The following is a 20,875-nucleotide window of genomic DNA, read 5'->3' on the forward strand; positions in this document are numbered from 1 at the left end:
CTGTTCGCCATCCCACATGGGGTCTGGGGGCTCTGGGGGGGTGCTTGTCATCAAGGGTGGTTGGGTCAGCTACAAGCCTGAGGGGCCGGTGGGGGCTGGGGCGCTGGCATCTCCCCCCCCCCGGGTGTCTGGCAGCTGTCACCAGAGGGCTTCTTGGAGGCAGAGTGGGGTGCTAGGACACCGCAGTCACCTCCCGGGGAGGCAGGGGGGGCCCAGGGCCAGGCTGTGCTGGGGGGCAGGCTGTGCGTCACTAAGGCCCCTCCTCCCGGCGGGTGTGGCTGCGGGTAAGCAGGGGTTAAGGCTCCAGCTAACCTTGAGCGTGCTGGCTCTGCGTAGGGACAGCTGAGCAGGGTGCAGCGGGAGGTGGGTGGGGAGCTCCGAGTGGCCGAGTGGCCGAGAGGGAGGAGGGAGAGGAGGCGGGCGGGAGCACAGTTGGTGCCGGGGCCGGGACTAGTCCCCGGGGCGCCAGGCAGACGGTGCGGCAGGGCGGTCTTGCAGGCTGGGCGGTCCCGGGTCCTGGGGCGCCCCCCTCCACACCCGCCTTCCAGGCCGGGAAGGGAGGGATCCACCGGTCGCTGGCAGCCGGTTCCGAAGGGCGGCTTCCCCTGCTCTGCCCGCCGCCTGCAGCCCCAGAGCCATGGAGCCCTCGGGCAGCCTGTTTCCTTCACTGGTGGTCGTGGGCCATGTCGTTACCCTGGCCGCCGTGTGGCACTGGCGCAGGGGGCGCTGGCGGGTGCAGGATGTGCAAGGTAAGCGCCTCTGGCAGCTACCACCTGGCCGAGCCGGGCTGCGGTCTCCAGCCACCGCCCCTGCCTGGTGGCTGGAGGCGGGGCGGGGTGAGGGGCCGCCTCCTTCCCACTTCAGGACTTCCCTGTGCCCTCCCCTTCCTGTCCCAGGGCTAAGCACCAGCACACAGTTGGAGAGCGGAGGCCCCCCCCCGCCCCCCCATCCTGCATGAAGACCCTGTCCGTTTCCCTGGGGTAGGGCCAAGGTTCAGTGTGGTTCCCTCAGCCTGGAGCCCTGTCCTGGCCAGGTGGGTGGAGAGCAGGCCGGGGCAGGTGGCTCCAGACCGGGGCCAGGAGCAGTTACAGCAGAGCCCACCCCCCACCCCACCCCACCCCCCCGCGGCAAGTGGAGGCCTCTCCCTAGCTGCCAGCACCAGGGACTGTCAACACAGAAACCACAGCTGGCAGGTGTAGGGCAGGTGCAGGGTTGGTGTCCTGGGGCAGGTCTTGGGAGAGGCTTCTGCCCTGGACTGAGGAGGGGCCGGGCCTCAGTGCCCTCGGCCCGGGCCCAGGACTGCCGCGGGGGCAGGCGGCCAGGCTGTGCTCGGCCTACCCACGGCTCAAAGTCACCGGCTCTGGGCGACAGCCCAGCCCAGGAGGGGGTGGGGCCTGTCTCCTCCGGTGAATGGAGCCGGGTGGGGCCCTGGGGCCTGGGCTCCCGGGATGTGGAGTGGGTGCGCCCGCCGTGCAGAGGCGCGCCCGCCGCGAGGGTGGCCAGTGCCGACCCTGGAGGGTCTGCGCAGTCTCGGCCTGGGAACCAGCGCCGCTGGACCCGGGGGCTGAGTCAGGATGGGGCTTCTAGGCGCGGCTTCGGGGACTGGGGAGCCGGGTGACTCAGCTGCGGGGGCGTCCAATAAAACGCATGGGGCTGTGGCTTCTCCCCCCTCGGTGGGTGGCCCTGTCCCCTGTCGCCACGTGGGGAAGGGGCAGCCCCGGTGCCCCCCCCCCCCCCGAGGGTCGGCCCCTGCGGGTGCCTGGAGGGCGGTTTCCCAGCTCCTGGGCGCCCCGAGGCTCCCCCGCGTTCCCAGGCCCGGGCCTCCCCGAGCCTCCCCGGGCCGCGGGGTCCTCCCTCCAAGTAGGGGCGCGGCCTCCCGGCGCTGGGCGGGTGGGGCAGGTTCCTCGCCGGTGGCACCGCCCCGCAGCCTGGCGGGCGTGGGCCCGGGGCAGAGGTCGCCGCCGTCCTCCTCGCTCGTGGCGCCCGGGCTATGGCGGCGGCGGGCACCGGGCGGGCGGGCGGCGCCTTCGCGCTGCGGGAGGTGCTGCTGGAGCGGCCGTGCTGGCTGGACGGGGGCTGCGAGCGGGCCCGCCGGGGCTACCTGTACGGGCAGCTGTGCTGCGCAGGTGGGTGTGGCTGCGGGGGGCTGGGGGGCGCCAGGTGCAGCCCCGCCCCGCGCTGCTCCGGAAACACCTGGGCAGGAAGGCGGCTGCCCGCGGTTCCTTATCTGCCGAGGGGGATGGGCAGGTGGGCGGGGGCCTGGACGGAGGAGGCGGGGAGGCGGGGAGCAGGCGGGGCGAGGGCTGTGCGCTAGGCCTTCAGCCTCCCTGCCGCCCTCCGTGGCCCCCGCCACCCTCGCTGTAGGGCTCCCATCCCAGGAGCGTCCACTGGCCGTGGGAACGCCAACCGTAGTCTGCACATCTGTAGAGGGACGCGATGATACCCCTCAGAGGGTCGTGGGCAGCTCTAGGGGACACTGGCTGTGGCAGAAAATCGTGCCCTGGACAGTAAAGGGTCAAGCAGACATGCAGGACCCCCGGTGCAGGGGCGAGGGGGGCGACTGCGTATACAGTTGCGCTGGAGGCCGTCCAGCCAGTGAGGGCACACGGGCTGCGCCAGCCTGGGCGGGGTTGCCTGTTGTTCCAGGGTCTGAATCTCAGGGACCAGGGACAATCTAATCTACGGCCCCGGGGGCAGGGCCCGGCCGGCCAGGCTGGGAGGAGAGGACTTTGGAGGCGAAGGGACAGGAGTTGCTCCCGGGAAGGAGGCACCAGAGGCAGGACGCTTCCCCTTCCCCGGGGGCCCGGCATCCGTGGAGACCCCAAGTGGCAGAAAGCTGGGCCTGGGATGGGGGCTCAGCCAGTGTCACTCGGGCCCTGGCTGATGCTTGTCCTGGAAGTCCCCGCGTCCACGTGCTGGCCCGCTCCAGGGGCCTGAGATAGCTGCGCTCCTCACCAGGAGGGGCCCCACCTCCCCGTTGGTGCGGGGCCAGCCCAGAGGGTGCAGGGGGCAGGTGTTCAATACAGGCTTCTCGGACTCTGGGCGCCAGGCTTCCTGACCTGAGGACCGGCAGTGGGGGGGCCGGGGGCGTCAGATTTGAGATGTTGAAGGGCTTGGGGAAGGTGAAGAGCTGAGGACGTGTGGTGGGATGCTGGGGACTGCTGAGCCAGGCTGAGCCAAGCCTCCCAGGTCGCCTCCCCAGGTCACCTCCCGTCCCCAGGCCCTGCAGGAGGGCGTGGGGTCTCCTGCGTCTCTAGTCAGGCTCAGCTCACAGTGTCCACCACCAGCCCAGGGGTCTGCCTGTGTCACCAAATGTGGGGGGTGGTGGGCTGTGGCCGCCGGGCCGAGCGCCCGTTACCCCGTGGTGTTAGGGTGCCCTCCTGTGGCCACGGAGGGGCAGCATGGACGGGGGTGGGGCGAGCTTTTCCCGGAACGCCGGCCCGTCGGGAGGCTCAGGGTAGGGGGGCAGCGGCTCACAGCTGGATCGCATCAAGCCAGATGCTCTGACTGGAAAATTCTTGCGGCTATTTGGGCGGCCGGGGCAGTCCCAGTGCCGGCCCTGGGCGGAGGGAGCCCGACGGCACCCCTGCACCCTCTGCCCCCCCCACCTTTACAGCCCCCAGGAGCTGTTATCGGTGAGCCCCGCCCAACTGCGCACAGGCCCCAGGTGTGGCTTCCTTTCCTGTGAGTCACTGCACTTAGGACCCTCCCCAGCCGTGACTCACTGGCCGCCCCCTGCACCCCGTGCTCCCCACTGCCCCCCGTACACCTCCCCCCAGCGCCCGCCCCGAGGTCCTGCAGACTGGCGCTGGGCGGGCCTGCCCGATGAGTCAGCGCTCAGCTATGCGCGGCTCCTGCCGGCTCTGCCTCCGACGGGGGCACTGCTGGTGGGGGGGCGCTGCTCGTGGGGACGGGGGCAGCCCCCGGGGCCAGGCCAGCACAGGGCCGAGGTGGCCCCCGGGCAGGGGGCCAGGGCACAGGGGCACAGGGGCACGGGCCCGTGAGGGGGTGGCGTTGCCAGGGCTGTGGGGAAAAGATGGTCTCTGCTCCCCCGAGCCGGCAGTCCCTCAGCTTGGGTCGCCGCCGGCGTGCCGGGTCCCCTCGCGCCCCTGGGTGTCCCCCCAGGACTGTGGCGGGCCGGGTGGGTGAGGAAAGCCCCGGGTTTCCTGTTTCTGTGGGGCCGCGGGTGTGGCCCTGGGGGCGGGGCCGCCTCCCTTGGGCGGGTGGCAGGGCGGGTGGGGCCGGGGCGGGGACAGCGCCAGGGAGTCCGCGGGGCCGGGAGTGGCCCGGCCAACTCCGCTTGGAGCGGGCGAGCGACGAGCGAGTCCCGTGCGGGCGCCGGAGTCGCCTGTGCCACGAGGCCGCCAGCCCGCACCTGGGGGCAGCATGTCTCAGCGCCGGCTCCGCGTGCCCGAGCCCGAGGGCCTGGGGTCCAAGAGGACCAGCTCAGAGGACAACCTGTACCTGGCTGTGCTCAGGGCCTCGGAGGGCAAGAAAGGTAGTGGGTGCTCCCCTGGGCCGGGCAGGGCAGGGCAGGCGAGCTGGGGGAGCGCCCACTTCCTGCCGCGCCGCAGGAAGCCTGGCACGGGCTGGGGGCCCTGGAGGGGCCGAGAGTAGGGAGCAGGCTGAGGCCCAGGTGCAGAGCTGGGGGGCGGGGAGGGCGGCCCTGGGCAAGGCTGGCGCCAGCCCTGAGTGTAGGGCTGCGTGGGTGGGACGCCCGCTGCCCTGTTGGGGGATCCGCCTTCCCCTCGGCCACCCCGGCCTGTCCTGGGTCCAGGCTGGGAACCTTCTGCCCAGGTCTCCGGAGGTGGCGTGTGTGGGGTGGGGCCGGCCAGGACTTGCCCTCTGGGCTCTCGGGGAGCCTCCAGCTCTGGACCCTCCCATCTCCACAGGGACTCGACGGCGCCCCCGAGCCCCCCACCCCCGCCCTCGCGGCCTCCTGTGGGTGCTCGGGAGGCCACGGGTCGTCGGGGGCTGCCCCCGCCGTGTCTGCCTGGCAGTCACCCCGGCCCCTGCGGCTCCTCCCGGGCCCCGGGTAACCTGGCTTTGTCTCCCCCAGATGAACGGGATCGTGTGCAGAAGAAAACCTTCACCAAGTGGGTGAACAAACACCTCATCAAGGTTGGTGGTGCGCGTGTGCGTGGCCGCGGGCAGAGCCGCGTGGGTGGGGGTGAAGGGGGGTGCCCCGGCCCCGCGCCAGAGCAAGGGCTGCCCACTGCTGGCCTGGGGCTCAGCTCTCATCTCTGAAACCTGTTCTTTTCTCTTCTCCCTGCCTCGTCATGCTGCTCCTGTCTCTTCCTTCCTTCCTCTTCCTCCTCCTCCTCTTCCTCGGCCTCCTGCTCTCCTGTAGCACTGGAGGGCAGAGGTAGGTGCTCCGTGGACATGGGACATGTGGCGGGGTCTGTGCCCGTCCCCCGGCCAGGGCCCGTGGGTGGTGGTGGGGGCCGCGCCGCAGCCCAGTACCTCTGTCCCCACAGGCCCAGAGACACATCAGTGACCTGTATGAAGACCTCCGCGATGGCCACAACCTCATCTCCCTGCTGGAGGTGCTCTCGGGGGACAGCCTGGTGCGTGTGCCTGCCCACCTGCCCCCTCTGGGGCCCCGCCTGCCTTTCACCTGGACACCCCCGCCTGCCTTCCTGCACCGGGGCCTTTCCCACACGCCCACTCCACGTCCAGCCTGGCCTAGGCCCCTGGAGAGCTGGGCCCAGCCCGGGAGTGGCCCCGACCCCCGTGCGAGGGCTCCCGACCCTCCTGCTCTTCGTGTCAGGGCCCTGACCCAGTAACCTCACCCTCTGCTCTGCTTTGGTTTCTCTGCTGCTTGGACTGTGAACCTTGGCCTCTGCCCTTTACCCTATGCCCTGCTCTGGCCGGGCAGCCAAGAGAGCGGGACGTAATCAGGAGCTCGCGCCTGGTGAGTGGTTGCGCGTGCTGGCTGAGGCAGCGCGTGGGCTCCCCGAGACCGGGAGCCCAGCTCACCTGGGGCTGGTGGCCAGTCTGGCTCGGCCCGTGCCTGGCGCTTGGGCAGGCGGCCGGCTGCCTGATGTCCTGCCTGTTGCGGTGCCTGGGGCTGGGCCTGGGACCCAGCGGGGCCGCCACGCCGTCCAGGAGGACCCCTCCCCCAGTGCCACTGCCCTCCACCCGCGGCTTCCTGGCTCCTGTCCCCTCCCACCCCTTCCTTCCTCCCTACAGCCTGGGCCTGGCTGCCGGACTTCCAAAGCCCCTGCTGGGCCTGGCCCCTGGGCCAGCGGCCTCCCTTCTCTGGCTGGGGAGGGTGAGGGGAACCGGGGCACGGGCAGGGCTGCCGCCCGCCTGGGGAAGACCTGCAGTCGGGTTAGCGCAGAGGCCGTGGGGGTTCTGAGGGCAGGCTGGGGCTGCCGCTGGCAGGCGGACGGTGCCCGTGCTCCGGGGTGGCCGCTGATTGGCTGCGCCTCTTCCCACAGCCCCGGGAGAAGGGCAGGATGCGCTTCCATAAGCTGCAGAACGTTCAGATCGCCCTGGACTACCTCCGACACCGCCAGGTGAGGCTGCCCGGCTGGCCGCTGGCCCCGACCCCCCTCCCTGGCTGCCCACTGGTACGACTGAGCCTCGTTTGCCCGCAGGTGAAGTTGGTGAACATCAGGAATGATGACATCGCGGATGGCAACCCCAAGCTGACCCTCGGCCTGATCTGGACAATCATCCTGCACTTCCAGGTAGGGCCTCCGGGACTGGCCAGCGTCTGACTGGGTGTGCAGCCCCCGAGCCGGGGCCCCTGGCGTCCTGGCACCGTGGAACCTTCCCGCCAGTCCCGGCCCTGCACGGTCTCCGTGGCCTGAGGGCTCAGGGCTCTTGGGGCCTGCTGTACGGTGCCCTCTGGCCCCGGCTGGGCAGGGCCTGAAGAGCCTCCCTGCAGAGGAATGCGTCCTCTGTGCGCTGCAGCCTCCCGCCCTGGGAGGACTGGGGAGAAGCGTGCTGTGCACCGGCTGACTCACCCGTTGCCTGCCCTGTCCGCACAGGAAGCCACAAATCTAAGAGCTGAGCAGGCAGGGAGGCTGGCTGGCACGGCAGCTGAGTCACATAGGCTGGCAGGCCGACAGACAGGCAGACAGGCAGACAGGCTGCCAGCCATCCCGGGCCCCTCCTGCAGCTAGAGAGGGGCTGGTGTACCCCCCTCCATGGTGGCCTTTCCGAGGCCTGGGGCTGCTGGGCCAGCTCGGGGGCCCTCAGCTGCTTCCCGTGGCCCAGCCCCCCTCGACTCAGGGAGGCGTCCGGGTACCCACCATGTGAGGGTAGCATGGACGGGGGGCTCTGACCTGCACCACAGCGCCGAGGCGTGGGTCCCCGTGACACCCCTGACGTGGGAGGGACCCTGGGAGGCCTCACTGTGCCTCAGCTGCCTGGCCGCTCCCGTGTACTTCAATGGGAGGCCATGGGTGGCAGCGGGGCCCGCGGCTGCGGCTGAGCACGTGCCCACTGCGCGGGGCAGATCTCGGACATCCAGGTGAGCGGGCAGTCAGAGGACATGACGGCCAAGGAGAAGCTCCTGCTGTGGTCACAGCGCATGGTGGAGGGCTACCAGGGCCTGCGCTGTGACAACTTCACTTCCAGCTGGCGTGACGGTCGCCTCTTCAACGCCATCATTCACCGGCACAGGTATGTGGGCCGGCCTCCCCCCCCCCCCCCCCAGGCTCGGGGCAATCCAAACAGGTCAGGGCCCGGCCGGTGGCAGGAGGTGCATCTGCCATTGACAGGAACCCGCTGCCCAGGGGGATGGGTGCTGGCCCCAGCCCACCCCGCAGGTAGGGTGCCGGCAGGCCCAGCCCCACCCACGTCCCTCCCTCCTCGGCCCGCGGCCTTTCCAGAAGTTTCCCTGGCTTCTTTGAAGCAGGATGGCCCGTGGGCGAGTGGCTCTCAGAGCCCGGAGTCTCAGGCTCCATGTGGCTCCCAGAAGGGGCCAGGGAGCCCAGACCATGGGGGGAATGGCCCTCAGTGGACCTCTGCTCCTACCCGGGGCCCGGGGCCTGGTGGACAGGGCAGCTGCAGGAGCCCTGGGCCGACTGGTACCCTCTGCTTGGTGTGTCCCCCCGTGTCTCTGCCCACTGTAGGCCCCTTGAGCCCCCGGGGGCGAGGCCCAAAGTTCACAGGGTCCTACACGGGGCCACATAGGTGGGCAGTACTGGGCACTAGTGGGCGGGTGCTGTAGTTTTCAGGGTGAGCATGGGGTCGGGGTCCCCTGTTTGCAGGTGGAGGATTCTGTCCCTCTGTGCCCGTCTGTGCTGACCCACCGAGGGTGCCTCACTGTCCCACCCGCCCCTTTGCCCACAGGCCCATGCTCATCGACATGAGCAAGGTGTACCGTCAGACCAACCTGGAGAACCTAGACCAGGCCTTCTCAGTGGCAGAGCGGGACCTGGGCGTGACCCGGCTCCTGGACCCTGAGGGTGCGTGCCCCTCCCCCTGCCCCGTGTCGCCCCCCCTGCAGCCCCCGCCCCCTGCTGACACCCGCCCCTCCCACACAGATGTGGATGTCCCTCAGCCTGACGAGAAGTCCATCATCACCTACGTCTCCTCCTTGTACGACGCGATGCCCCGAGTACCTGACGTGCAGGATGGGGTGAAGGCCAACGTGCGTGCCGGCCGGGTGGGCTGGTGGGGGTGGGCTGGGTGGCCCGGGCCCCTCACGGCCTCTCACTCGCCCCCAGGAGCTGCAGCTGCGCTGGCAGGAGTACCGGGAGCTGGTGGTGCTGCTGCTGCAGTGGATGCGGCACCACACCGCCGCCTTCGAGGAGCGCAGGTTCCCGTCCAGCTTTGAAGAGATCGAGGTAGGCCTGGCCCCTCGCCCGGGTCCCCTGCCCCCCGCGGGGCCTAGGCGGGCTGCTGACACCGTCTCCTATACAGATTTTGTGGTGCCAGTTCTTGAAATTTAAGGAGACGGAGCTTCCGGCCAAGGAGGCAGACAAGAACCGGTCCAAGGGCATCTACCAGTCCTTGGAGGTTAGTGGGTGACCCAGAGGTGGGGGCAGCGGGGGCACCCGGGGCTGAGTGAGGCCGTCCAAGGGGCTGGGGCCGGGGACCTGAAGGCCGGCATGGCCTCCTTGCTGAGGTTCTGGGACCAGGGCTGGGGGGTGGTGGCTGGGTGGCTGGGCACCCCCCGACTTGGCGCCTGCCCACAGGGTGCGGTGCAAGCAGGCCAGCTCAAGGTGCCCCCCGGCTACCACCCCCTGGATGTGGAGAAGGAGTGGGGCAAGCTGCACGTGGCCATCCTGGATCGGGAGAAGCAGCTCCGGAGCGAGTTTGAGAGGTGGGCGGGTGTGAGGGTGGGGGAGGCAGCTGTGGGTGGGGCCCCGGGGCAGCGGGAAGCCACCCGGGGGTGAGTCACTGCCCGAGGAGGAAACCACCCCCCGGGCTGGGAATCCCACAGAGGGGCCGGCTCGACTGCGGGCCGCGGGAGGGCAGGGAGGCCCGGGCGGGCGGCGAGGCCCGTATTCTGGAGCCACAAGCCTGGCGGGCGGACCCCACTCACGGCGGCTCCCGGGGGCCCTGTGAGCTGCAGGCTGGAGTGTCTTCAGCGCATCGTGAGCAAACTGCAGATGGAGGCTGGGCTGTGTGAGGAGCAGCTGAACCACGCCGACGCCCTGCTGCAGTCGGTGAGGGGAGGGGCACACCGGGCTCTGGGAGGCGGGAAGGGGGCGGGGGGGGGGGGGGGGGAGGGGGGAGGCTGGAAGAGCCGGAGCCTGCCACGCCCTGTGGCCAGTGGGTGGAGAGCGGGCCCAGCTCCGCTCCTGGTGTGCTGCCAACTCTGATCGCTCCCTTTGGGCGGAGCTGGCGTCTGGGCACCAGGCAGGACAGCGGCGTAGCCAGGTCCAGGCCTGCCGGAGAGGCTCGTGGCCAGGGGAGGTGGTGGGGAGGCTCCAGGTCCTTGGCGCCCAGCAGGAGCTTGTGGAAGGACCAGCTTGGTGGAGGGTGGGGCCTGGGAACGTGCGCAGGACGGCCTGGGGGTCTGGCCCCTTGGACCTAGCAGAGCCAGGGGTTCCTCTGGAGAGCTGGGGGCTGGCGGGCTGGCCAGAAGTGCACATTGGGAACATGTGCAGGGCAGTGGGTGGCGGGTGGGGGCGGGGGGACGGGTCAGGGCCGCGGGCAGCCTGCCAGCAGGCCCGAAGTTGTGGGCGCCACCCTGCAGGACGTGCGGCTGCTGGCTGCGAGCAAGGCTCCACAGCGGGCGGCCGAGGTGGAGCGGGACCTGGACAAGGCAGATGGCATGATCCGGCTGCTGTTCAACGACGTGCAGACCCTCAAGGATGGGCGGCACCCACAGGGAGAACAGATGTACCGCAGGTGGGCCAGGGCCCTTGCTGGGGGGGGGGGGTCTTCACACAGCCTGGTCTCAGCTCATGCCGCCAACTGCCCCCCCACCGCCCCCAGAGTGTACCGCCTGCACGAGCGCTTGGTGGCCATCCGAACCGAGTACAACCTCCGGCTGAAGTCCGGCGTAGCTGCCCCCGTGACTCAGGTGACTGTGCAGACCACGCAGAGGCGCCCTGAGCTCGAGGATGCCACACTGCGCTACCTGCAGGACCTGCTGGCCTGGGTGGAGGAGAACCAGCGCCGGGTGGACAGTGCCGAGTGGGGCGGGGACCTGCCCAGTGTGGAGGCGCAGCTGGGCAGCCACCGTGGCCTGCACCAGTCCATCGATGAGTTCCGGGCCAAGATTGAGCGGGCGCGGGCTGATGAGGTGTGCGGGCACCCCAGGGTGGGCAGCGGCGGGGGGGACCCGACCCCGGCCACTGTGAGTTGCACACCTTCCGTCCCCTGCAGGGCCAGCTCTCCCCTGCCCCCCGGGGCACCTACAGGGACTGCCTGGGCCGGCTTGACCTGCAGTACGCCAAGCTGCTGGTGAGTGGGGGACAGGGGGCAGGGGACATGGGGGGGTGGGCAGGCAGGGGTGGGGGGCCGGGCTCGGGGCTGTGGCCTGCTGACAGAGCTCATGCCTGCCTGCAGAACTCCTCTAAGGCCCGTCTGCGGTCCCTGGAGAGCCTGCACGGCTTTGTGGCGGCTGCCACCAAGGAGCTGATGTGGCTCAGTGAGAAGGAGGAGGAGGAGGTGGGCTTCGACTGGGGGGAGCACAACTCTAACATGGCCGGCAAGAAGGAGAGCTACTCGGTGAGGCCGCCCTGCCCCGTTGGGCCCCGGGCGCTGGCTGGTCCCCCAGCGGGAGCCTTGGGGGTGCGTATGGGAGGCCGGTGGGCCTGGCATGGCCCTGACACCATCCCTGAGACCCGCTGCCTCCATGTCAGGCCCTGATGCGCGAGCTGGAGGTGAAGGAAAAGAAGATCAAGGAGATTCAGAGCACCGGGGACCGGCTGCTGCGGGAGGGGCACCCTGCCCGGCCTACAGTGGAGGTGGGGGGCCTGGGTCCTTGTGGCTGGGAGGTGGGCGGGCTGTGTGGGACCTCCCTGGGGATCCTAGTGGCTGGACGGGAGCCTGAGAAGGCAACTGTGGGCCCCCAGTCCTTCCAGGCCGCCCTGCAGACCCAGTGGAGCTGGATGCTTCAGCTGTGCTGCTGCATCGAGGCGCACCTGAAAGAGAACACTGCCTACTTCCAGGTGAGAAGGGGGCCCCTCCCTCCCCACAGGCCCAGCCGCAGCATCCCGGGGTCCCGGACCACTCCTGGGGAGGCAGGGCCCCCTCCCTGTGTCCATCTGCACATGACTAAGCGATTTCTGTGCATCCCGTGGAGCTCGGGTCACAGTGCCTGCAGCCTGTGGCCCTGGAGGCCCAGCGTGACCGCTCCTTACCTCCTAGTTCTTCTCGGACGTGCGGGAGACTGAGGAACAGCTCCGGAAGCTGCAGGAGACGCTGCGCAGGAAGTACACCTGTGACCGCTCCATCACCGTCACGCGCCTGGAGGACCTGCTGCAGGATGCCCAGGTGAGTGGACCGTCTAGGCCTCGGCCGGCCCAGGGCTCTGCAGCTAATGAGAGGTGGGCAGTGAGGCCTGGAGGGATGAGGGCAGGTGGTCATCAGAGTCAGAGACCGGATGGCAGAGGTGTGGAGGTGGCGGGGCACAGGGCAAGCGGGAAGCTGGGAGAGGCTCAGCATCCGGGCCACGTGGACGCTCACCAGAGTGACAAGAGGGGCCGGGGGTGCTAGGGGAAAACGACGGGCTGGCCAGCGCCGTGGGTAGGGGTGTGGGGGTCCTGCAGTAGAGGCAGGTGGCTGCCGTGAGCTCCTCCATTGCTTGATCCACTGGATCCGCTCAGGGCGAGCAGAGGCCAGGGTCAGCCTCCCCGTCGCCGGCACTGTGGACAGCCCAGTCACATTTTGAGCCTGGTGTCGGGGCAGGCAAGGTCCAAAGGGCTGCGTGGGGCAGAGAGGAGTGCTGGGGTCTCCTGGGCGTGCTGGTGGGGGCCCCTGTGGGCTGTAGCTGGGGTCAGTGGAGGCCCGAGAGCCGTTGTGGGGGAGGCACGGGAGATCCAGGCGGTTTCAGGGTGGACTCTGACCGCAGCTTCCAACAGTTCCTGATGGGGTTTGGCCCCTTGGTTGGGGCTGGATGGGAGGAGGTTGGTGTCCTCAGTAGGAGTGGGGGTGGAGGGGAGAGGACATTGCAGGACCTAAGTGCGGCTGGGGCTGCTCTCCTAGACGGCAAGGTGTGGGGCCCCAGGACGGGGAGTCTTTAGTCCTGCGCAGGGAGAAAGGAGGCTCCGTGAGGTCTGTCGGGCCAAGCCCCGGGTTGCTGCCTCAGCCACACCTCTTGCTTCTCGGCACCCCAGGGGCTGCAGGGGGGGGTCACCTCAGTCTTGGGGCAGAGGCCGGTGGGGGGCCTTGCTCATCGCTGGGGCAGGAGCGTGGGTCTTCACAGGGCCTCCTCTCCCTGGCAGGATGAGAAGGAGCAGCTGAACGAGTACAGGGCACACCTGTCAGGCCTGGCCAAGCGGGCCAGGGCTGTCGTGCAGCTGAAGCCCCGAGACCAGGCCCAGCCTATGCGGGGTCGCGTGCCGCTGCAGGCTGTGTGTGACTACAAGCAGGTGGAGGTGAGGCCCGGCCCAGCGGGCCTATGGGCGGGGAGGGGTCTGGCCGGGTGGGGCATAGGCGTGGCCACCCTGTGACGACTCTGTGCTTTAGGTGACTGTGCACAAGGGTGACCAGTGCCAGCTGCTGGGCCCCGCACAGCCCGCGCACTGGAAGGTGCTCAGCAGCTCTGGCAGTGAGGCCGCCGTGCCCTCCGTGTGTTTCCTTGTGCCTCCACCCAACCAGGAGGCCCAGGAGGCCGTCAGCAGGTGGGTGGTCTGGGGCACGGCAGCCAGAGTGGGTGGCAGTGGGCCGGGCCCCCCACAGCACTGACCATGCTGCTGCCCTGCCAGGCTGGAGGCCCAGCACCAGGCCCTGGTCGCACTGTGGCACCAGCTGCACGTGGACATGAAGAGTCTCCTGGCATGGCAGTGCCTCAGCCGGGACGTGCAGCTCATCCGCTCCTGGTCCTTGGTCACGGTACGACTTACCCACTGGGCCGCTCTCGGGGCAGGGGTGGGGTGGCTTCCCGTGGGCCGGGCCCTCCCTCGCCCTCGCTCAGCCCCAAGTGCCGCCCGCAGTTCCGGACGCTAAAGCCCGAGGAGCAACGCCAAGCCCTGCGCAGCCTGGAGCTTCACTACCAGGCCTTCCTGCGGGACAGCCAGGACGCTGGGGGCTTCGGGCCTGAGGACCGGCTGCAGGCCGAGCGCGAGTACGGCTCCTGCAGCCGGCACTACCAGCAGCTGCTGCAGAGCGCGGAGCAGGGTAGGCAGAGGGCGGGCGCGGTGGGCAGGGAGCCTGGCGGGGGGCTGGGGGGCGGCCCTGTGAACAGACGTGTCCCCAGGCGCGCAGGAGGAGTCCCGCTGCCAGCGCTGCATCTCCGAGCTCAAGGACATCCGGCTGCAGCTGGAGGCCTGCGAGACCCGCACCGTGCACCGCCTGCGGCTGCCGCTGGACAAGGAGCCCGCGCGGGAGTGTGCGCAGCGCATCGCGGAGCAGCAGGCAGGCACCCGCCCCGTCCCGCTCCCCGCCCCGCTCCCCACCCTCCGCAGCCTTCCCCGGGGGCCTGGTGTCGCTCCCCAAGCGAGCTCGTCCCCTACACACTTTCTCCTCAGAAAGCACAAGCTGAGGTGGAAGGACTGGGCAAGGGTGTCGCCCGGCTCTCTGCGGAGGCCGAGAAGGTCCTGGCCCTGCCCGAGCCGTCACCTGCCGCTCCCACCCTGCGCTCAGAGCTGGAGCTGACCCTGGGCAAGCTGGAGCAGGTCCGCAGCCTGTCTGCCATTTACCTGGAGAAGTGAGTGCGCCTGCGGGGGCCTGGGACGGTTCTCAGCAGACGGGGCCTGACCGCCCAGTGCCGTCTGGGGCAGCAGGGTCTGCTGAGGGATATGGCCAAGACGGCCAAGACGTGGGTGTGACCAGAGGGGTCGGCCCTGCTGTGGCACTTCCTGTGTGACCAGCATGGCGGGGGGAGGGAGGCACAGCTCCGTGGGACGTCGGGGCCGGGGGCAGGAGAGTGAGGAGGGCAGGCTGGGGAACCCCAGGGTGGAGGTGGCCGTGGCTTGTAGGGTTCAGACGAGGGGCTGGGCTGGCACTTCTTGGTGGAGGGCAGGGATGAGGAACTGCAGAGGCCTTGAGGCTGAGGTCTTCTCGGGGGCCTGCCCCCATCCCTCGGGCGTGCTTGCTCCTGTGCCCCTGGGAGACGCAGCCCGCCCAGGCTCCCTCCTCGCAGGCCCCTTGCCACCCACCCACAGGCACCCCTTCTCTCCTTTGCTGCTGATCCCAGCACAGACGTGCATGGGCTCAGACTCTTGGAAGGACCGTGGGCGAGTCTCTGCCCCCTTCCCTCCGTCTCAGCACTGACTGGGCTTCAGGGCCCGTTGTTGTTCTGTAACATTGTCGACATGCCTGACTGTTAGCCGTTCTTTCTCCACAAAAGCAGACGGGTCGTGTCAGGAGACGTGTCGTCAAGCACACACCTGATACGAGGTGTTGCCACTTATGTGGTCTCGGGTCTGGAAGGCCGAGCGCTCCCTCCTGGGCTCCAGGGGCAGCAGCCTGGAGGTCTCTTCTGCCTCCGGGTCTTGGAGCTCGCTATCTCCCTGGACGGCACAGCTGCCTCCAGGACTCAGTCCAGAGCTGAAGTGTCCGTGTGTCCCCGAACTCCCCAGCCACTCTCTCCCCGAGGCCCCTGAAGCGAGTGGGTGCAGCGGTCAGCTGACCACCAGGGCTGTGCTTCCACCTCATGGCACTCGATCCCCGCTCCCCCCAGCCCACCCCGTGCTGAGCCCCATTCTTCCCGCAGGCTCAAGACCATCAGTCTGGTGATCCGCAGCACGCAGGGGGCTGAGGAGGTGCTCAGGGCCCACGAGGAGCAGCTCAAGGAGGCCCAGGCTGTCCCTGCCACCCTCCCGGAGCTTGAGGCCACCAAGGCTGCGCTGAAGGTACTACTGCTGGGCCTGGGCCTCACCGTGAGGGCCAGGGGCACAGGGTGGCATGGGCGGCACGGGCGGCACGGCGGCCAGAGGCAGGGCCTTGGAGCTGAAACCGGACCTGCCTCTCTGTTCCCCACCCGCCCCCCTGCAGAAGCTGCGGGTCCAGGCGGAAGCACAGCAGCCCGTGTTCGATGCCCTGCGGGACGAGCTGCGGGGGGCTCAGGAGGTGGGGGAGCGGCTGCAGCGGCAGCACGGCGAGCGGGACGTGGAGGTGGAGCGCTGGCGAGAGCGGGTTGCCCCCCTGCTGGAGCGCTGGCAGGCTGCGCTGGCCCAGACCGACGTGAGGCAGCGCGAGCTCGAGCAGCTGGGCCGCCAGCTCCGTTACTACCGCGAGAGCGCAGACCCGCTGGGCGCCTGGCTGCAGGACGCCAAGCAGCGGCAGGAGCGGATCCAGGCCGTGCCACTGGCCAACAGCCAGGCCGTGCGGGAGCAGCTGCAGCAGGAGAAGGTGGGTGCGGGCCGGGCCCCGGTGGGAGTGGGTCCGGAGGGGGCGCGCCTTGTGGCTGCTGACCACCCTCCCCTCCCAGGAGCTGCTGGAGGAGATCGAGCGGTACGGCGAGAAGGTGGATGAGTGCCAGCAGCTGGCCAAGCAGTACATTAATGCCATCAAGGTGAGGCTTCCTGGCTTCCTGCTACCCGCACGGAGGCTTGGCCGCCTGAGGAGGTCTTGCTGTGCCGTCCGCGGTGCCCCCCAGCCCAGGCCACACCCGCGAGAGCCTGGGGCAGGTTCCAGGGTACGGTGAGGGGAATGTGAAGCTGGCAGCTGACTGTTGTTGTCTTCATAGGACTACGAGCTCCAACTAGTCACGTACAAGGCGCAGCTGGAGCCAGTGGCCTCCCCAGCCAAGAAGCCCAAGGTCCAGTCCGGATCTGAGAGCGTCATCCAGGAGGTAGGGCCGGGGGTGCTGCTGCTGGGGCTGGGCGGGGTGCACGGGCCCCGTGGCTCAAGGCAGGCCTGACCCCGGATGCCTCCTTCCCCGTGGCCCCCAGTACGTGGACCTGCGCACGAGGTACAGCGAGCTCACCACGCTCACAAGTCAGTACATCAAGTTCATCCGCGAGACCCTGCGGCGCATGGAGGAGGAGGAGGTATGTCCTATTGGGGTGGGAGTGCCGTCCTCCTGCCCGCCCCGCCCCGGTGCTGCCCCGGGAACCTGAGACCACTCAGGACGGCTCTCGCCCCTCCCTCCTGCCTGGTGCTGTCAGCACCCTCCCCTGCAGCACGGCCCGCCCCCCCCCTTGCCCTGGCGCTGCACTGCTGTCCCCGTGGTGGCTGGCACCTCCTCTCTGTTGGCACGTGCTCCCTACCAGGCGTCCTCCTGGCTCTCTTGTGTCTGTTCCTCCTGGGGGTCCACGTGGCCTCTCCGCTTGGCCACTTGCCGTGGAAGGGCTGGGGACGGAGGGTCCCGGAGTGTCTCGGCAGGGCAGGTGGCTCCCTGTCCGTTCCTTCTGCTTCCTGGGTGGATTCGCCGTCTGGCCTACGTGCGGCCTCCTCTCTGCAGGCTTGCAAGCCCTGGGGGCTGCGCTGCTGTCTCACGCTGGCTGCCCCGGCTCAGCTCGGGGAGAGGGGCCCTGTGGGCAGAGCCCAGCCAGCAGGTGTTCAGCAGCGCTCTGGCAGGGCGGTGTGGTGGGCGCGGCTCGCACGCCCTGCGAACTTCCTGCTTTGCTCTCTCTCTCTCTCCCTGTCCATCTGTCTCGGTGGCCTGTCTGCGGGAAGAGGGGAGGACGCCTGGGCCTCCTCCCCCAGGCTGGTGAGCACGGTGGGGCCAGGCTGCGCTCGCTGCCCTGAGTGCCCTGGGCGGGTGCACGCTGTCTCCCTCGGCCGCGCTGTGACCTCTGTCCTCCCTCGACCCTCCCACCCCTACCCCCGCACCGCGCTGTCGGAGTGAACTGTGGTGGTGCCGTGTCCTGTGAGTGCCCGGCGGCCCGCCCTGTGCTCACGGCTCTCTCTGGTTCTCTCCCTCTCTCTGCCGCCGCCGCAGAGGCTGGCTGAGCAGCAGCGGGCAGAGGAGCGGGAGCGGCTGGCCGAGGTGGAGGCCGCGCTGGAGAAGCAGCGGCAGTTGGCCGAGGCCCACGCGCAGGCGAAGGCGCAGGCCGAGCGGGAGGCGGAGGAGCTGCAGCGACGCATGCAGGAGGAGGTGGCGCGGCGGGAGGAGGCCGCGGTGGACGCACAGCAGCAGAAGCGGAGCATTCAGGAGGAGCTGCAGCACTTGCGGCAGAGCTCGGAGGCCGAGATCCAGGCCAAGGCCCGGCAGGTGGAGGCCGCAGAACGCAGCCGGGTGCGCATCGAGGAGGAGATCCGCGTGGTCCGCCTGCAGCTGGAGGCCACTGAGCGCCAGCGGGGCGGGGCCGAGGGCGAGCTGCAGGCCCTGCGTGCGCGGGCGGAAGAGGCCGAGGCGCAGAAGCGGCAGGCGCAGGAGGAGGCGGAGCGCTTGCGGCGGCAGGTGCAGGACGAGAGCCAGCGCAAGCGGCAGGCGGAGGCGGAGCTGGCCCTGCGCGTGAAGGCCGAGGCCGAGGCGGCCCGAGAGAAGCAGCGGGCCCTGCAGGCGCTCGAGGACGTGCGGCTCCAGGCCGAGGAGGCGGAGCGGCGCCTGCGGCAGGCGGAGGCCGACCGGGCCCGCCAGGTGCAGGTGGCCCTGGAGACGGCGCAGCGCAGCGCGGAGGTGGAGCTGCAGAGCAAGCGCGCCTCCTTCGCCGAGAAGACCGCGCAGCTGGAGCGCACGCTGCAGGAGGAGCACGTGGCCGTGGCACAGCTGCGCGAGGAGGCGGAGCGGCGGGCGCAGCAGCAGGCGGAGGCTGAGCGCGCCCGGGAGGAGGCGGAGCAGGAGCTGGAGCGCTGGCGGCTGAAGGCCAACGAGGCGCTGCGCCTGCGGCTGCAGGCGGAAGAGGTGGCCCAGCAGAAGAGCCTGGCGCAGGCTGAGGCCGAGAAGCAGAAGGAGGAGGCGGAGCGGGAGGCGCGGCGCCGGGGCAAGGCGGAGGAGCAGGCCGTGCGGCAGCGGGAGCTGGCCGAGCAGGAGCTGGAGAAGCAGCGGCAGCTGGCGGAGGGCACCGCGCAGCAGCGCCTGGTGGCAGAGCAGGAGCTGATCCGGCTGCGGGCCGAGACGGAGCAGGGGGAGCAGCAGCGGCAGCTGCTGGAGGAGGAGCTGGCACGCCTGCAGCGGGAGGCGGCCGCAGCCACGCACAAGCGCCAGGAGCTGGAAGCCGAGCTGGCCAAGGTGCGGGCTGAGATGGAGGTGCTGCTGGCCAGCAAGGCGCGCGCGGAGGAGGAGTCCCGCTCCACCAGCGAGAAGTCCAAGCAGAGGCTGGAGGCCGAGGCCAGCCGGTTCCGCGAGCTGGCCGAGGAGGCCGCCCGCCTGCGCGCCCTGGCTGAGGAGACCAAGCGGCAGCGGCAGCTGGCCGAGGAGGATGCGGCCCGGCAGCGGGCAGAGGCGGAGAGGGTGCTGGCCGAGAAGCTGGCTGCCATCAGCGAGGCCACGCGGCTCAAGACGGAGGCCGAGATCGCCCTCAAGGAGAAGGAGGCGGAGAACGAGCGTCTGCGGCGGCTGGCGGAAGACGAAGCCTTCCAGCGGCGGCGGCTGGAGGAGCAGGCCGCCCAGCACAAGGCGGACATCGAGGAGCGGCTGGCGCAGCTGCGCAAAGCGTCAGAGAACGAGCTGGAGCGGCAGAAGGGGCTGGTGGAGGACACGCTGCGGCAGCGGCGGCAGGTGGAGGAGGAGATCTTGGCCCTGAAGGCGAGCTTCGAGAAGGCGGCTGCCGGCAAGGCGGAGCTGGAGCTGGAGCTCGGGCGCATCCGCAGTAACGCTGAGGACACACTGCGCAGCAAGGAGCAGGCTGAGCTGGAGGCCACGCGGCAGCGGCAGCTGGCGGCTGAGGAGGAGCAGCGGCGCCGCGAGGCTGAGGAGCGCGTGCAAAAGAGCTTGGCTGCTGAGGAGGAGGCCGCGCGGCAGCGCAAGTCTGCCCTGGAGGAGGTGGAGCGGCTCAAGGCCAAGGTGGAGGAGGCCCGGCGCCTGCGTGAGCGAGCGGAGCAGGAGTCGGCTCGGCAGCTACAGCTGGCCCAGGAGGCTGCCCAGAAGCGGCTGCAGGCCGAGGAGAAGGCGCATGCCTTCGCCGTGCAGCAGAAGGAACAGGAGCTGCAGCAGACACTCCAGCAGGAGCAGAGCATGCTGGAGCGGCTGCGGGCCGAGGCGGAGGCGGCGCGGCGGGCGGCCGAGGAGGCGGAGGAGGCGCGGGAGCGGGCCGAGAGGGAGGCAGCACAGTCCCGGCGGCAGGTGGAGGAGGCCGAGAGGCTGAAGCAGCTGGCCGAGGAGCAGGCGCAGGCCCAGGCTCAGGCGCAGGCCGCCGCGGAGAAGCTTCGCAAGGAGGCGGAGCAGGAGGCGGCGCGGCGGGCGCAGGCAGAGCAGGCCGCCCTGAAGCAGAAGCAGGTGGCCGACGCCGAGATGGAGAAGCACAAGAAGTTTGCTGAGCAGACTTTGCGGCAGAAGGCGCAGGTGGAGCAGGAGCTGACCACGCTGCGGCTGCAGCTGGAGGAAACCGACCACCAGAAGAGCATCCTGGACGAGGAGCTGCAGCGGCTGAAGGCCGAGGTGACCGAGGCAGCCCGCCAGCGCAACCAGGTGGAGGAGGAGCTCTTCTCCGTGCGCGTGCAGATGGAGGAGCTGAGCAAGCTCAAGGCACGCATCGAGGCGGAGAACCGTGCGCTCATCCTCCGCGACAAGGACAACACGCAGCGCTTCTTGCAGGAGGAGGCCGAGAAGATGAAGCAGGTGGCGGAGGAGGCCGCCCGGCTGAGCGTGGCCGCCCAGGAGGCAGCCCGGCTGCGGCAGCTGGCCGAGGAGGACCTGGCACAGCAGCGGGCCCTGGCGGAGAAGATGCTCAAGGAGAAGATGCAGGCGGTGCAGGAGGCCACACGCCTCAAGGCCGAGGCGGAGCTGCTGCAGCAGCAGAAGGAGCTGGCGCAGGAGCAGGCCCGACAGCTGCAGGAGGATAAGGAGCAGATGGCACAGCAGCTGGCTCAGGAGACGCAGGGTTTCCAGCGGACGCTGGAGGCGGAGCGGCAGCGACAGCTGGAGATGAGCGCCGAGGCTGAGCGCCTCAAGCTTCGCGTGGCCGAGATGAGCCGGGCCCAGGCCCGCGCCGAGGAGGACGCCCAGCGCTTCCGCAAACAGGCCGAGGAGATCGGCGAGAAGCTGCACCGCACCGAGCTCGCCACGCAGGAGAAGGTGACGCTGGTACACACGCTCGAGATTCAGCGGCAGCAGAGCGACCATGACGCCGAGCGCCTACGGGCGGCTATCGCCGAGCTGGAGCGTGAGAAGGAGAAGCTCCAGGAGGAGGCCACGTTGCTGCAGCAGAAGTCTGAGGAGGTACCGGCCGTCCCTCCACGTGCACGTGGG

The 20,875-nt window shown here is 70.0% G+C and overlaps 1 protein-coding gene across 18 annotated transcripts in view; it reads left to right on the top strand.

Annotated features, from left to right (window-relative positions):
- The window catches only part of PLEC (plectin), a 55,353-nt gene that overhangs the window by 27,077 nt on the left and 7,401 nt on the right, over positions 1-20,875 (top strand). For 6 of the 18 annotated variants that reach the window (XM_041768662.1, XM_041768663.1, XM_041768672.1 and 3 more), the window contains 31 exons: positions 5,060-5,121; positions 5,351-5,365; positions 5,478-5,567; positions 6,444-6,521; positions 6,603-6,695; positions 7,469-7,635; positions 8,308-8,423; positions 8,502-8,608; positions 8,685-8,804; positions 8,881-8,976; positions 9,156-9,283; positions 9,536-9,629; positions 10,163-10,317; positions 10,405-10,714; positions 10,798-10,875; positions 10,981-11,142; positions 11,277-11,381; positions 11,490-11,585; positions 11,785-11,910; positions 12,861-13,013; positions 13,105-13,259; positions 13,344-13,470; positions 13,572-13,755; positions 13,835-13,992; positions 14,106-14,284; positions 15,293-15,431; positions 15,574-15,930; positions 16,010-16,093; positions 16,268-16,372; positions 16,473-16,571; positions 17,465-20,845. In XM_041768662.1, coding sequence (XP_041624596.1) covers positions 5,060-5,121; positions 5,351-5,365; positions 5,478-5,567; positions 6,444-6,521; positions 6,603-6,695; positions 7,469-7,635; positions 8,308-8,423; positions 8,502-8,608; positions 8,685-8,804; positions 8,881-8,976; positions 9,156-9,283; positions 9,536-9,629; positions 10,163-10,317; positions 10,405-10,714; positions 10,798-10,875; positions 10,981-11,142; positions 11,277-11,381; positions 11,490-11,585; positions 11,785-11,910; positions 12,861-13,013; positions 13,105-13,259; positions 13,344-13,470; positions 13,572-13,755; positions 13,835-13,992; positions 14,106-14,284; positions 15,293-15,431; positions 15,574-15,930; positions 16,010-16,093; positions 16,268-16,372; positions 16,473-16,571; positions 17,465-20,845 — 7,319 coding nt within the window. Of the gene's footprint in view, positions 1-287; positions 750-1,941; positions 2,127-4,258; positions 4,499-5,059; positions 5,122-5,350; positions 5,366-5,477; positions 5,568-5,789; positions 5,915-6,443; positions 6,522-6,602; positions 6,696-7,468; positions 7,636-8,307; positions 8,424-8,501; positions 8,609-8,684; positions 8,805-8,880; positions 8,977-9,155; positions 9,284-9,535; positions 9,630-10,162; positions 10,318-10,404; positions 10,715-10,797; positions 10,876-10,980; positions 11,143-11,276; positions 11,382-11,489; positions 11,586-11,784; positions 11,911-12,860; positions 13,014-13,104; positions 13,260-13,343; positions 13,471-13,571; positions 13,756-13,834; positions 13,993-14,105; positions 14,285-15,292; positions 15,432-15,573; positions 15,931-16,009; positions 16,094-16,267; positions 16,373-16,472; positions 16,572-17,464; positions 20,846-20,875 lie in introns of those variants that run through there. The other 12 variants (XM_041768664.1, XM_041768673.1, XM_041768675.1 and 9 more) reach the window with 8 other exon arrangements.

The sequence above is a fragment of the Vulpes lagopus genome, chromosome 9 (assembly GCF_018345385.1).
Source record: "Vulpes lagopus strain Blue_001 chromosome 9, ASM1834538v1, whole genome shotgun sequence".
In the NCBI taxonomy this organism is placed as follows: Eukaryota; Metazoa; Chordata; class Mammalia; order Carnivora; family Canidae; genus Vulpes; species Vulpes lagopus.